The 12198-nt window shown below is 34.1% G+C and overlaps 1 protein-coding gene across 6 annotated transcripts in view; it reads left to right on the top strand.

The window, feature by feature from the left end:
- Window positions 1-7768, top strand: part of SHOC2 (SHOC2 leucine rich repeat scaffold protein) — a 148730-nt gene extending 140962 nt beyond the window's left edge. For all 6 annotated transcript variants that reach the window (XM_078151058.1, XM_078151057.1, XM_020988008.2 and 3 more), the window contains 4 exons: window positions 954-1076; window positions 2127-2264; window positions 3671-3788; window positions 4859-7768. In XM_078151058.1, the coding sequence (XP_078007184.1) occupies window positions 954-1076; window positions 2127-2264; window positions 3671-3788; window positions 4859-5067 (588 nt within the window). In that variant the 3' untranslated portion in view covers window positions 5068-7768. The remainder of the gene's footprint in view (window positions 1-953; window positions 1077-2126; window positions 2265-3670; window positions 3789-4858) is intronic.
- The last annotated feature ends 4430 nt before the right edge of the window (window positions 7769-12198 follow it).

The raw sequence follows: 12198 nt of genomic DNA, 5'->3' as shown, positions 1-12198 counted from the left end.
CATGTGAAAGCATTTTTTAAAAAACATGTGTTTTTAAAACTTTGAGTTCCAAATTTTCTCCCTTCCTCCCTCCCCACCCATCCTCATTGAAAAGGCAAGCAACTCAATATAGGTTGTACATGTGCAGTTATGCAAAACACTTCCATAGTAGACATGTTGTGAAAAACTAACTCTATTCCCCTTAACCCTATCTTGTCCTCCCATTTATTCTATTCTTTCTTTTGACCCTGTCTCTCCTCAGAAGTATTTGCTTCTGATTACCCTCTTTCCCAATCTGCCCTCCTCTCTATCATCCGCCTGGTCTCTTGTCCCCTTCTCCCCCTATTTTCCTGTAGGGTAAGACAGATTTCCATACCCAATTGAATGTGTATGTTATTCTCTCCTTAAGCCAAATCCTATGAGAATAAGATTCCCTCATTCCCTCTCACCTTTCCCTGTTTCCCCTCCACTGTGAGAGACTTTTCTTTTCTGTTTTTTTTTGTGAGATAATTTACCCCATTCTATCTCTCCGTTTCTTCTCCAAGTATCATCAAGAGGTTTTATTTCTGAAAAGTCATTACCCAGCCAATACTTGAACATTGTTCCAGTAACAGTCTAAGTTTTTAAACATGAATTACCTCCCAAATAAACCATCACAGTAACCAAGATCTTTGAAATATTAAATGCTGTTCCATTCATAGTTTATAATTTATAATGGAAATGATCACATATTGGGAACAGTTTTCCATCATAATCTCTAAATAAAAATCTTCTGTTTGTTTTTGGGAACTCTCTGGGCTTTTAAACAAAGTATATAAAGTATTTTTTTCTTTTAAAGTATTTTCATTTTATATTATAAGGTTATAGATGACAGAAATAGGATTTTTTTTTAGTTTTCTTCTAATGGTCTCTCCATCTTTCTCTCCACTCCTAGTTTTTCTATTTTGAATGCTGTTTATTTTCTAATTTCTCAGGACAATCAGTTAACCTCCCTTCCCTTGGACTTTGGGACTTGGACCAGTATGGTAGAATTGAATTTAGCTACCAATCAGCTTGCAAAAATCCCTGAGGATGTGTCAGGGCTCGTTTCCCTTGAGGTAAGCCTGTGAGAGAAAGCAACTTGTTAGATTCCTTCTAGAATTATCCAATTTATAGAGTCTTAAATTAAAATAGCAAGTTATACTTGGGAACATATAGTAATTAAATATGGCACAATTCTATAACAAACTCATCCTTGTTCTGTGGTAAGGTGAGGTTTAGATTCAGTGCCTGTCTATATATAGAGAGCCATGTATGCCCCCTGAATAGTTCATATATTTGAAGGCTATAAGCAGTTTTGTAAAAATGTTTACCTCAGTTTTAATTGATCTATATTTACTCCCAAAAGGTACGCAAGTAGAAAAATTAACATTTTGGTCTAGCATAATTTAACTCCATATGACATTTTGAAAGCCTTTTTTAAAAAATGAGTCATGTTTTATCATAGTTTTGGTAGACTTTTGTGGTTAATTCTTAAAATATTAAATGTAAGTAGTGGCATATAAAAGCATTGACTCATTTGCCATTTTTTATTTTTCAGCAATTTAGTGGAAACTAATTTCAACTAGAGCTTTTTTTCCCCTTTCAAGTAGGTGAGCCTTGTTACAGTTAAGTGGAAATACTTTTGTTTTCAATGGCTGTGATTGCTTCCCCCAAAATGAGATTTTAGGGATGTAAATAATTATTTAACAAAAATTATAGCTTTTCCCTTTTTTAAAAAACAGAATAATGCTGTGTACTTTATACACTTTCATTATGATAACAGCTGACATTTCTACAGTATTTTAAAGTTTGCAAATGTTTTACATGATTATGTCATTTGATCTTCACAATAATCCTGTGAAGTAGGTAATATAGTTATTATTATCAGTATTTTATAATTAAGAAATGGAGGCTCATCAAGGGTCAGTAACTTTCCCTTGATAACACATCCAGTAAATAGGAGCATTGGGATTTAAAACTCCTACACCTGCCATCATCGACACTCCACCTGCTCTTTTAGTAAAATAGGGCTCTTTTTTAAGTTCTGAGTCACATGGTGTGAATATAGAATTCACCCCCTTTCCTTTGCATTACCTGCCAGAAACCATTTCTCCATTTCTCTTTAGGTTCTAATCTTGTCAAACAATGTTCTGAAGAAGCTCCCTCATGGCCTTGGAAACCTTCGGAAGTTAAGAGAATTGGACCTAGAGGAGAACAAACTAGAATCCTTGCCGAATGAAATTGCTTACCTTAAAGATTTGCAGGTAAAATGACATAATAATGTCATATGTCTTTGGTTTATACTTTCCTCTCTTGAATTTGGCCTGTATCTTGAATCAGTTTCATCATCATTGAATCATAGGGATGAAAGATCTGAGGGCTCAGCTAGTGTTATTTCAAACTAACATTCCTTAGATACCTAAGTTCAGGGCAATGTGTCAAGGACAAGTAAAAAACATAGATCACAACTTACTCTATAACCTTCAACGTTTCACTGTAATCCTGCCTCATTTGAAATCCAAAGAAAAGGAAAGGAGCAAATGTGCCTCAGTACCCCTGTGAGAAGTAAAATACCTAGACAAGGGGTGGGGAACCTGTGGCCTTGAGGCCACAAGTTCACCACCCCTGACTTAGACCATAAATACTAAGCTTATAGTGAATATATTTTGTAAAACAACCTGTCAGGTGGTGATCTAAAGTGTATAAATTTTGGAATCAGAGGCCTGGATTCAGATCTTGGCTCTACTCCCCAATATGTTTTGCTTTGAGCAAATCACTTGACTTCTCTGAACCTCTGGTTCCTCACTTGTTGTAAATGGTTTGGATTAGATATCAGTAAATTCCCTTCCAACCCTAAATCCTATGAACAGTGAATCGGTATTGTTCATTTGTGATGGTTGGTGGATTGACTTCTTAGCTTGACAGCTTAATTGATCTGCACAGGAGTTACTACCCCTTTATCTACAGTCAACCCCTGTGCCAAAGGGAGAGGTATTATATTCTACACCCAGGGTAGCATTTTGCTACCTAGTTTTACTAGAGTCCTAGTGGGACTTTTAGTTACTTGTATTCTTTGTATGTCGAAAGTGGTCAAGTGCTTTGGGTCACCATATTTGGTGTCCTGCTTGGTGACATTAGGAAGTGTTCCATTGGTTTTGGTGTGAAGAGTGGGTGCTAGTAATTCATGAATAGTCAGATGGGATGTTTTCCTAGTTCCTTGGGCAGCAGTGGCGCCCTCATGCTCTAAATAGTCATCCAAAGCTGCTGGCTCACAGGCAAGGAAAATACAATGAGGCCCCCATAAAGCCACATTTATGTCTTTATGTAAATCAAATCAATTTCTGCCTTGGCTATCACCCCAGACTTTGGCCCTAAAATGTCCTAAGAGCTGAGGTCCATGACAGTGGCTGGAATCTGGAGCCTACTTTATTTTTTGCATTCAAAAAGATTAATTTATAAAATAATTCCAAATAAGTGGGTGTTTTCTATTTTTTTGAATGAGAACAATTCACAGCTTTTGTAAAGGTTTAATATAATCCTGTTGTATTTTCTATAAATGTTCTTCTGGAAGAATGTATTTTGTTAATTTAGCAGATATGTATTCTAAAGTGTCCCTTTGCCATAGGAGAAATATGTAACATTCTCTTTTTAAAAATGATTAATCCTTCAGAAATTAGTCCTAACAAACAACCAGTTGAATAGTCTTCCCAGAGGAATTGGTCACCTTACCAATCTTACACATCTTGGCCTTGGAGAGAACCTTCTTGCCCATCTTCCTGAGGAAATTGGTATGAAATAATTTCTGATCATTAACTTTGTACTAAACAAACTTGGTCGTATATGGTAGAGTAGTACTTATAGCTCTGTATTATGAAACTTTATTTGTAAACTAATGTAACTATGTTAGTGTTATAATTACCAAGATTTAGCTAACTTTCTTTGTACCATCCCTAATGGTATTAGTACTTTGAAAGGATACACGATTATCTGTGAAATAAATATTTCTAAGATATTTAATATTCCTGACAGAGATTACATATAATCTTAATTTAAAAAAGAAATTATTTGCTCTTAATTTAAGGCAAACATTTGTGGGAAATATTTCTTTACTCAAAAGCCAAAAGGTCATTTCTTTATAGGATACTATGATAATTGTTAATGAAAGCTTTCATTTTTATGATTATTTACTATTTTAAGAGTCAATTTTTATATATGTTATCCTTTGGGTCCCACAACAGTGGCATGAAATGGGATGGGGCAAGTTGTGTTTCTACTTTTCAGAATGCAAAACTGAGGATTACAGAAGTTGTGACTTGCTTGAAGATCATTTGGCTATTAAGTGGTGTGTTAGAGATTTGAACCTGAAGATACGTAGACCCAGTATTCTGTACACTACCCTGTGGTGCCTCAGTGGCTTTAAATGGTGCCATTTGGTAAAGAATGCAAAATTTGAGAATTTAGAAAATGGAAGGATAACATAAATATTTCTAGCATGTTTGAATATCCAGTGGACATTTGGGTCCCTGTAAAAAGATCCCAAGGAGAGGCCAAAGAAATGTACTAAAGCTCAGTGGCTTGATTGTAGCTTAATGGCCATGCATACCCTAGCTTAATATTTTGACAAAGTTTGTGAACATTTATAAACTGGTCATATTGATACATAGAGAAATTGTGAGATGCAGCTTCAAGAAGGGTCTCTTGATACTATACTGTAAGAAGTTAAGGAGTGTCTTCAGAAGAGTCTGGGAGGAGGAATGAATGTACAGACAGAAATAAACTTTAGTAGGCAGCAATCATCCATTTATTATGTGCCTCCTGTTTGCCAGGCATTGAGTAATTATTTATTCATTTTATTCAGGTACACTGGAGAATCTAGAAGAGCTATATTTGAATGACAACCCTAACCTTCATGGCCTTCCTTTTGAGTTGGCTCTCTGCAGCAAACTTTCAATCATGAGTATTGAGAACTGTCCACTCAGTCACCTTCCACCTCAAATTGTTGCAGGAGGACCATCTTTCATCATTCAGTTTCTAAAGATGCAAGGTCCATATCGTGCCATGGTCTGATGCAAATCAGTTGGTCCCATACACTGTACAAAATATAAACTGCATTAATGTTGTCTCATATCTATATCTGTATCTCTGTTTGTAGATATTGATATATATATGGCAGATTTATTAAGACTGCATTATGTGTTTCTGCTAATAGAGGAATCATAGCCATTTAGATTTTTTTTTATTCTGTACAAAATGCTTGTTTGAGTTTTCTTTGCCGAATTTGATGGATTTTTGTCTATTGAGTCATATGTAATACCAGTTCATTTAATACATTTGCCAACAAATTTAAAAAATTATTAAATTTAAGGGAAAAAAGTAGTATTGTTAGATAGACTTTCTATTAGGAAAAATAATGTAAAATATTTGTTGCAACTTTTCATATTCATTTTCCCCTTCTTGTCAGAACCCTGTAATGTCATGCACCCTGAAGATAGAATTTTTCTTTAACTTATTTTGAGATTTGAAACAGAAATGGTTTTTTATATATTGTTTACAGTCAGAGTAAATCACTGGATTTTTTTATTTGTTTTGATTTGCTCTGTTTTAATCAATCATAACTAGAATTTATATGCTTCTGCTGAAGAATTTGTATCAGCTAGTTTATATACAAAAAGATTTGCTAATGAAATAACTGGTAAACTGAAAAGATGCAGCCAAAACGCTTGAATTCTTGTAATTATGCTTCTCTGAATTATTATTTGTGAGGCAAAGCGTATCTGAACTGAGCCTTTGGGGAGGGTTCGGGGAGAGGAAAGGGGATGACATCTTTTCTAGCACAAATAACCTTTTTAGATTGGAGGAAAGAAATACCTAATTGGTCCAGTGAAAACAGTTACTGTTTTGGGAAGTTGGAGTTATACAAAATCTAATACAGTTTGACTGGCAAGAAAATCTTATCCACACACAGTTTATGTACAAATATACAATCCTATATAGATACGTATTTATTATGACATAAATGACATCAACAATGTTGAGGATTTCTCCCCATCCTTGTACAATGAAATGAATTGAATGTCTCTTACTTTTTAAACACTGCAATATATGTAAGTTTTAGAGTTATTTAACAATGTACTCTGGTTTTATATCTTGACTTGCCTTGTACATCTTTCAATCCTGGAATTTCTGCATCCAAGCACAATATCTTCACACTGTGCTGTGTTGCTGCTGAACTAAATGCACTTTTCCCTATATTTGGGGCACTTGCTTCAAACAATTCAGTTCAGTATCATATATCATTTGTTTTAACTTCACCCTTTCCCTTAGTAGTTACTGCAAGAGGCACGAGTTGAGTTGTGCAAAGACGCTTTTGATAGCTCAGTGGAAATACTGTAAGTTGTGCATGTACTCTCTGATATCTTTTTTTTCCCCATATTGCATTAATTCTAACAGTGTTGTTTAAGTGGCACACATTTCCTACAGTACTGTTCTTTTTGTAGTGCCAGTATGAATTATTTGCTTTATCATGGAGACTAAAAGGGCAGATTACATTCCAGTTGGTATCCCAAAACTCCCCTTTGTAATGAATATAAATTGTTGATTGCTATTTGACCATTGCCATTTAAGTGGGAATTGCATATTTTGAACAAATCTATCAATTATTGGGATAGGGGAGTAAGATGGTATTGTTTTTTCCCCTCAAAACCCAGTTCAGTTAAGGATTGTACTGCCTTAGGCTAGAATCACTCTTCTTATTTATCTGACATTTTCATAAGGAAGAACTTTTAAGGGAAAGGCAGGTGGAGATATAAAACCCTAAGGGGCCTAAATGTGCTGTAAAACTATTGTAGATGTCACTGGATTTTACCAGGTAATATCTTTTTCCCCCCTCTTTTTCCATTTATTGTGGCTTTTCAGTTTAAATTTTGTTTATAAAAGAATTAGTTTATTACTGCTCTAACTAAAGCAGAAGGTTTTTTTTCCTTCAGCATAAAGATATTAAAATATGAAAATGCTGAAACTTGGACTTTGAAGACCATAATCTGACTTTTGAAAAATAATTAGAAAGATTTGTGGTCATTATAACTCCTTAAAATGAAAATGGATGCCCCATATCTCTTAAAATACAGGTATTCCTTTGCTTTAATAAGGGGAATGCCTTTTTAGTTTGTTAATCTATTACAGTGGGGCAAAGATAAACTGTTTTATTGTAGTACTGAAGCTACCTGAAAAAGAGAAAATGAGAGGCCATTGTAGAGACTTTTTTTGTTTGTTTGTTTGTTTTAGGCAATTGGGGTTAAGTAACTTGCCGGGGTCACACAGCTAGTAAGTGTCAAGTATTTGGTCTGAAGCCGGATTTGAACTCAGGTACTCCTGACTTCAGGGCCGGTGCTCTATCCACTGCGCCACCTAGCTGCCCCAGTAGAGACTTTTAATGAGCATAAATCAAATGTCTTCTAATGGCTGCCTCCTTATAAAAAGAGCATATGGATTTCTTTGCCTCTACTAGCCAGAAACAAGCATGAACTTTAATTGGGCTATGCTCATTAAACAAGATGTTTCATATGTAAATAGCTTGATCTGAATTTTCACCTTTCTAAGGTGTATTGCTAAAATGATGTATGATCAGAGCTGACCCTCTTCCTGAAATTGCAATGGGATGAGTAGTTGGTTTACCTAAAATAACATGCTTGCTGCTTTCTTTTAGAGAAAATATGACCAGTCTCTCCATTATCCTGTGAATAAATAAAACAAAAGATGTAGAAGAAGACTACAGTATGAAACGGATCCTTTTTTAAAGTTTTCCTTCTTTAAATGTATATTAGCTAAATGGCAATGCTACTTTCTCTTTAAGGAGGTATATGTGTGTGTGTGTGTGTGTGTGTGTGTGTGTGTGTGTGTGTGTGTGTGTGTGTCCCAAGTGGTTATTTTCCTGCAGTAAAAAGAAATACTAAAGAGTTTCGTGGAAATTAAGAATACAAATAAAACCAACATGAAGTAGAAGTTCTAGGAAGAAAAAAAATGCATAAAATGCATTTTTGTAATTATAATATTAAAGGTTGGATACTATAATTGGAATGAGCTTTAATAGTTCACTTGCATATGTCTAATTTATCCTACTGTGTATTTTGAATCAGTTAAAGTGGATAAACTACTCTGTGGCAAAGTGTACCTAGTTTTTCCAAATCCTCCATTATGTGCATCCCTTTGGTTTTTAGTCTCTGTATCGTGCCATATTTCAGCTAGTAGACTACTTCTGCTTATCTGTACAGATAGTTCGTGATCAGATTCACAATGGAGAGTCAAGCAGTACAATTCAAAATAGGCAAGAGAGAGAATTGATATTGCTAGGTAAAATAAGATAAAATATTTCTTTCTACCAGAATGAATAGTAAGTTAATGAACCAGATGCCTTAGTTATAACTTTCCATTTCAGTATTGCTCTGATCTTATGATAGATACTTCCTCTGGAGTCAATTAGTGGAGATTAAGAAGGGTGACAATCTTTAGTGATGCAAGAATCTATATTCTGAATGTAAGAAAATCATGGTATTCATCTGGAATTCAGGGGAGTAACCCTGAGAGTTAAAAATTTATAGTATGTATCATGGGTAATAAAGTCAATACTAGTGAATTAGTGAATATAGTGTGGTGTGATCTTGATAACTAATTATGAGGGGGAAATCATAAATTATTAAAAACAAAATAAATAGAAAATATAATTTATATATGTACGTATGTGTGTATATGTATGTATGTATGTGTATACACACACATATACATATGTATATATGAAGTCAGTTTTACTGGATTTAAAATATATTTAAATAAGACTTGACTAGTACCCAAGGGGAAAAAAAAACTTTTTCTTAATGTTAGTGTTGTCTCACATACATTTAACATCTAAGTAAATGAAATTAATCTGAGCAAACCAATTATAACCAAGAACTATCTCAGAATAGGACAATGGTGGTGTCTTGGAGGGAAAGAAAGATACTTTTCTTCCCACTTCCTTCTGGAGGGTGAGAAAGAATAACTTTAAAAGCCTGGTCATCGTTAAATCACTAGTAATAATAATAGCTCACATTTATATATAAAATGTTTTAAGGTTTCAAAGTACTTCACAACAATCCTGTGACCTAAGTAGGTAGTGCAGGTTTTATTATCACCCTTTAAAGATGAGAAAATTGAGACTTAGGTTAAGTAATTTACCCAGCGTCAAACAGCTAGTAAATGTCAGAGCCAGAACTCAAACCCAGGTCTTCTGACTCCAAGTCCAGGGCTCTTTCTACTATACCATGCTGCCTCAGATTGTTCTGTGAAGAACGATCCTAATATTGATTGGATAATAGGATTATGTGAGTGACATTTTTAGCATGTTATGTGATATGGGAAACCTAAAAATGATCCTATTTGGAAAGTTTTATTGTAGGATAGTTGGTGCTTCAATGAATGTCCCTTAGATTTCTGTGCTGTCTTGTCCACCTTTGACCTTTGCCAGTGTTATATAGAAATTAGCATGTTCAGACTTTTGAAAGCTTAAATATATGAGTAGCATTTGCATTAGCCGTATATATCATTTTCTTTCAGTGATTTTGGGGAATACTTCTGTTCAGCAAATCTGTCCCAGCTGGTAAGCACTTAAATATGATACCCCTTATTTCCCGAGCCTCACTTTGTATTATCAAAAAATACAATGTAAAGAGGAATGTTTCAGGTTACTCCTCAAAGTACCTACTTTTTTCAATATAAATTTTAATTACAAAAATTATGAAGCTTATCATCAAATAATCTTAATTCTTATGAGTTACCCCCCATTTCCTGACTTTGAACATTAATGCCACTTTTTAGCATATCACAGATTATGAAGTCTCCTTGTAATAATTCAACAATTTGAATGCAGCAAAGTATTTTTGTATAGTCAGTAGTGTACCTCAGTTGTATCTTTAATATGCATGTCAAAACTTGCTTTTAATTAGATGTACAGTTGGCAGTCATTTGCACAACATGGCAAATTTACGAGGCACAGTTAGAACAATTACAAACAGGATAGTATCTACAAACAATATCTAATGGTTTTGGCTTTTTTTTCCAGCAAAGATCAGTGCATCTTCTGATGTGTAGGTCTTAATCAGGACTGCACAGAATTTAGACTGTGGAAAATTCTTGGCCACATTCAGTTGTGGTTAAAAGCTAAACAAAGTGTAAACAGTCCACAAAAAAATATGTACTTTTAATCTCACTTGTACTGTTGATTGTTATGTCTATATAAAAATTGCCTTGCCTTTTTTATAAGTCATTCTGTATTAATTGCATTCATTATAAATAGTATATTTGTAAATGTGCTGCCATTGATTCTTTTGAAAGATTTCTAGTGCTGAGTCTGAAGCTGGTTGTAAAGTGAACTTTGTCACATAAAAAATGCAGCTATTGTGAAACTGAGAGAACTGATTTTCAATATCATTTAACCCTTTGAAGATAAATATATAGAAGGAAAAAAATACCAGTTAATTTTTTCCTACATTGCATGACAGCAACTGCCTCAAATAAAGACTTGCTTACATTTTACATATTTACTAGCTGTAAAAATAGAAAACATTTTAACAACATTTTGCTTTCTCTCACTGATTAAAAATGAAGCATACTATTTATTTACTAATGGCATCTTTGCAGTTGAGATAAAGATGCTACTCCTTCATTTTTATAGTTCTACCCCAGTGGTATTTTATCATATTCTGCATATCACAGAACAACAACCACAATAATAACTGTATTGACTTTTTAATGTGTGTATGTATATGCCCCCTCACCTCCTTCTCTGTCTCTTTCTTTTCTTTATCTCACTTAAAACATAACAGACTTAAAATATAACAGAGTATATATTATATATGGGTGTGTGTGTGTGTGTGTGTATATATATATGTACACATACATATATATGTGTCTGTGTTATATATATTGCTTATATATGGATACATGAGTATGTGTGTGTGTATACATACACACACACATGTATTTTCCCTCACTAGGGAGTTCTAATCTAATATCTCAGTGTGACATGATCTTGGGATCTGAAAGACTGTGCTAGCTGAGCAGGTCCTATTAAATTGGAAAAGCTGTGAATATGGACTCTGTGATAGACTTGTATGCCTTTAGTGACAGAATCGGTCTAAGTTTGGAGAGGTTTTTCCCCATGTTGGGTGCACAGTAATGAACTTAGCAGCCACATCAATTCTTGAAGATTATCAGCTTAGTCATAGAAGTATGAGATATACTTTTTGTCAGGGTAGGAGGTAGGGAGTGGTAGGTACTCTGATAGAATTATGGATTCCTTCACCATGCCATTTAAAACTTATGGGTATGTTTAAATGTGAAAGCTAGGGAGCCTAAAGGAATAATTTGAGGGGAAGAAAAAGGAATGCAATGTATCAGTTATTGAAATGGAAATTATTGAAAATTCATTTTTATACTACCTGTGTGACCCTGGGCAAGTCATTTAACCCCAATTGCCTCACCAAAAAACAACAAAAATTCATTTTTATTGGAATTCATTTTAATTAGATTTTTAACAGTTCTCAATGACAAAAGATTTAATGAGGAAGGGGTATAATACAGGTTAAATTAGATCTTAAAATACTCTGCTAAAGGCATATAGTATCATCATTTATATGTATAAACAAGATGAGAACAGTAGTAGGAAACCAGATTGGCTTATACAAATATGAATCTCCCCACACTGTTTTCCCCATTACATTCTCATTAGAAAACTATGGATTTCTCCCTTTATTCTTAGTTCTATAAATATGACATTCCTAAAGACACTAATCCTGACAGTGAGCTGATGGTAACCTGCATGACCATATGAAAGAGAGCTGAGAATTTTAAGTCAAAAATGAAATGATGAAAATCACATCCTTTTAAGAAGTCAGTCAGTGAACCAGAAATAATTGTAGTGGATATCTACTGCAAGTCCTTGAAGCTTCTCTTTATCTCGTTAAAAAAAAAATGTACTTGTAAATAACCTGTTAGTAATATTTTCACACATCATAGTGTCCTAAAACATTAGAAAGTTTTATTGTTATTTGAGATCATTCCACTTATGAAACTGCTGTTTCATAAGTGTGCCTTTTAAAATAATTTCCACCTTTGCTTCTTTTCATTTGCTTTTTGGTGCCTGATTTGTTATCAAAACTCCATTTT

Source organism: Phascolarctos cinereus, unplaced genomic scaffold (genome assembly GCF_003287225.1).
Source record: "Phascolarctos cinereus isolate Bilbo 61053 unplaced genomic scaffold, phaCin_HiC Scaffold_3;HRSCAF=262, whole genome shotgun sequence".
NCBI lineage: Eukaryota > Metazoa > Chordata > Mammalia > Diprotodontia > Phascolarctidae > Phascolarctos > Phascolarctos cinereus.
Note: the sequence above shows the minus strand (reverse complement) of the source record. Positions and strands in the feature narration are given on the sequence as shown.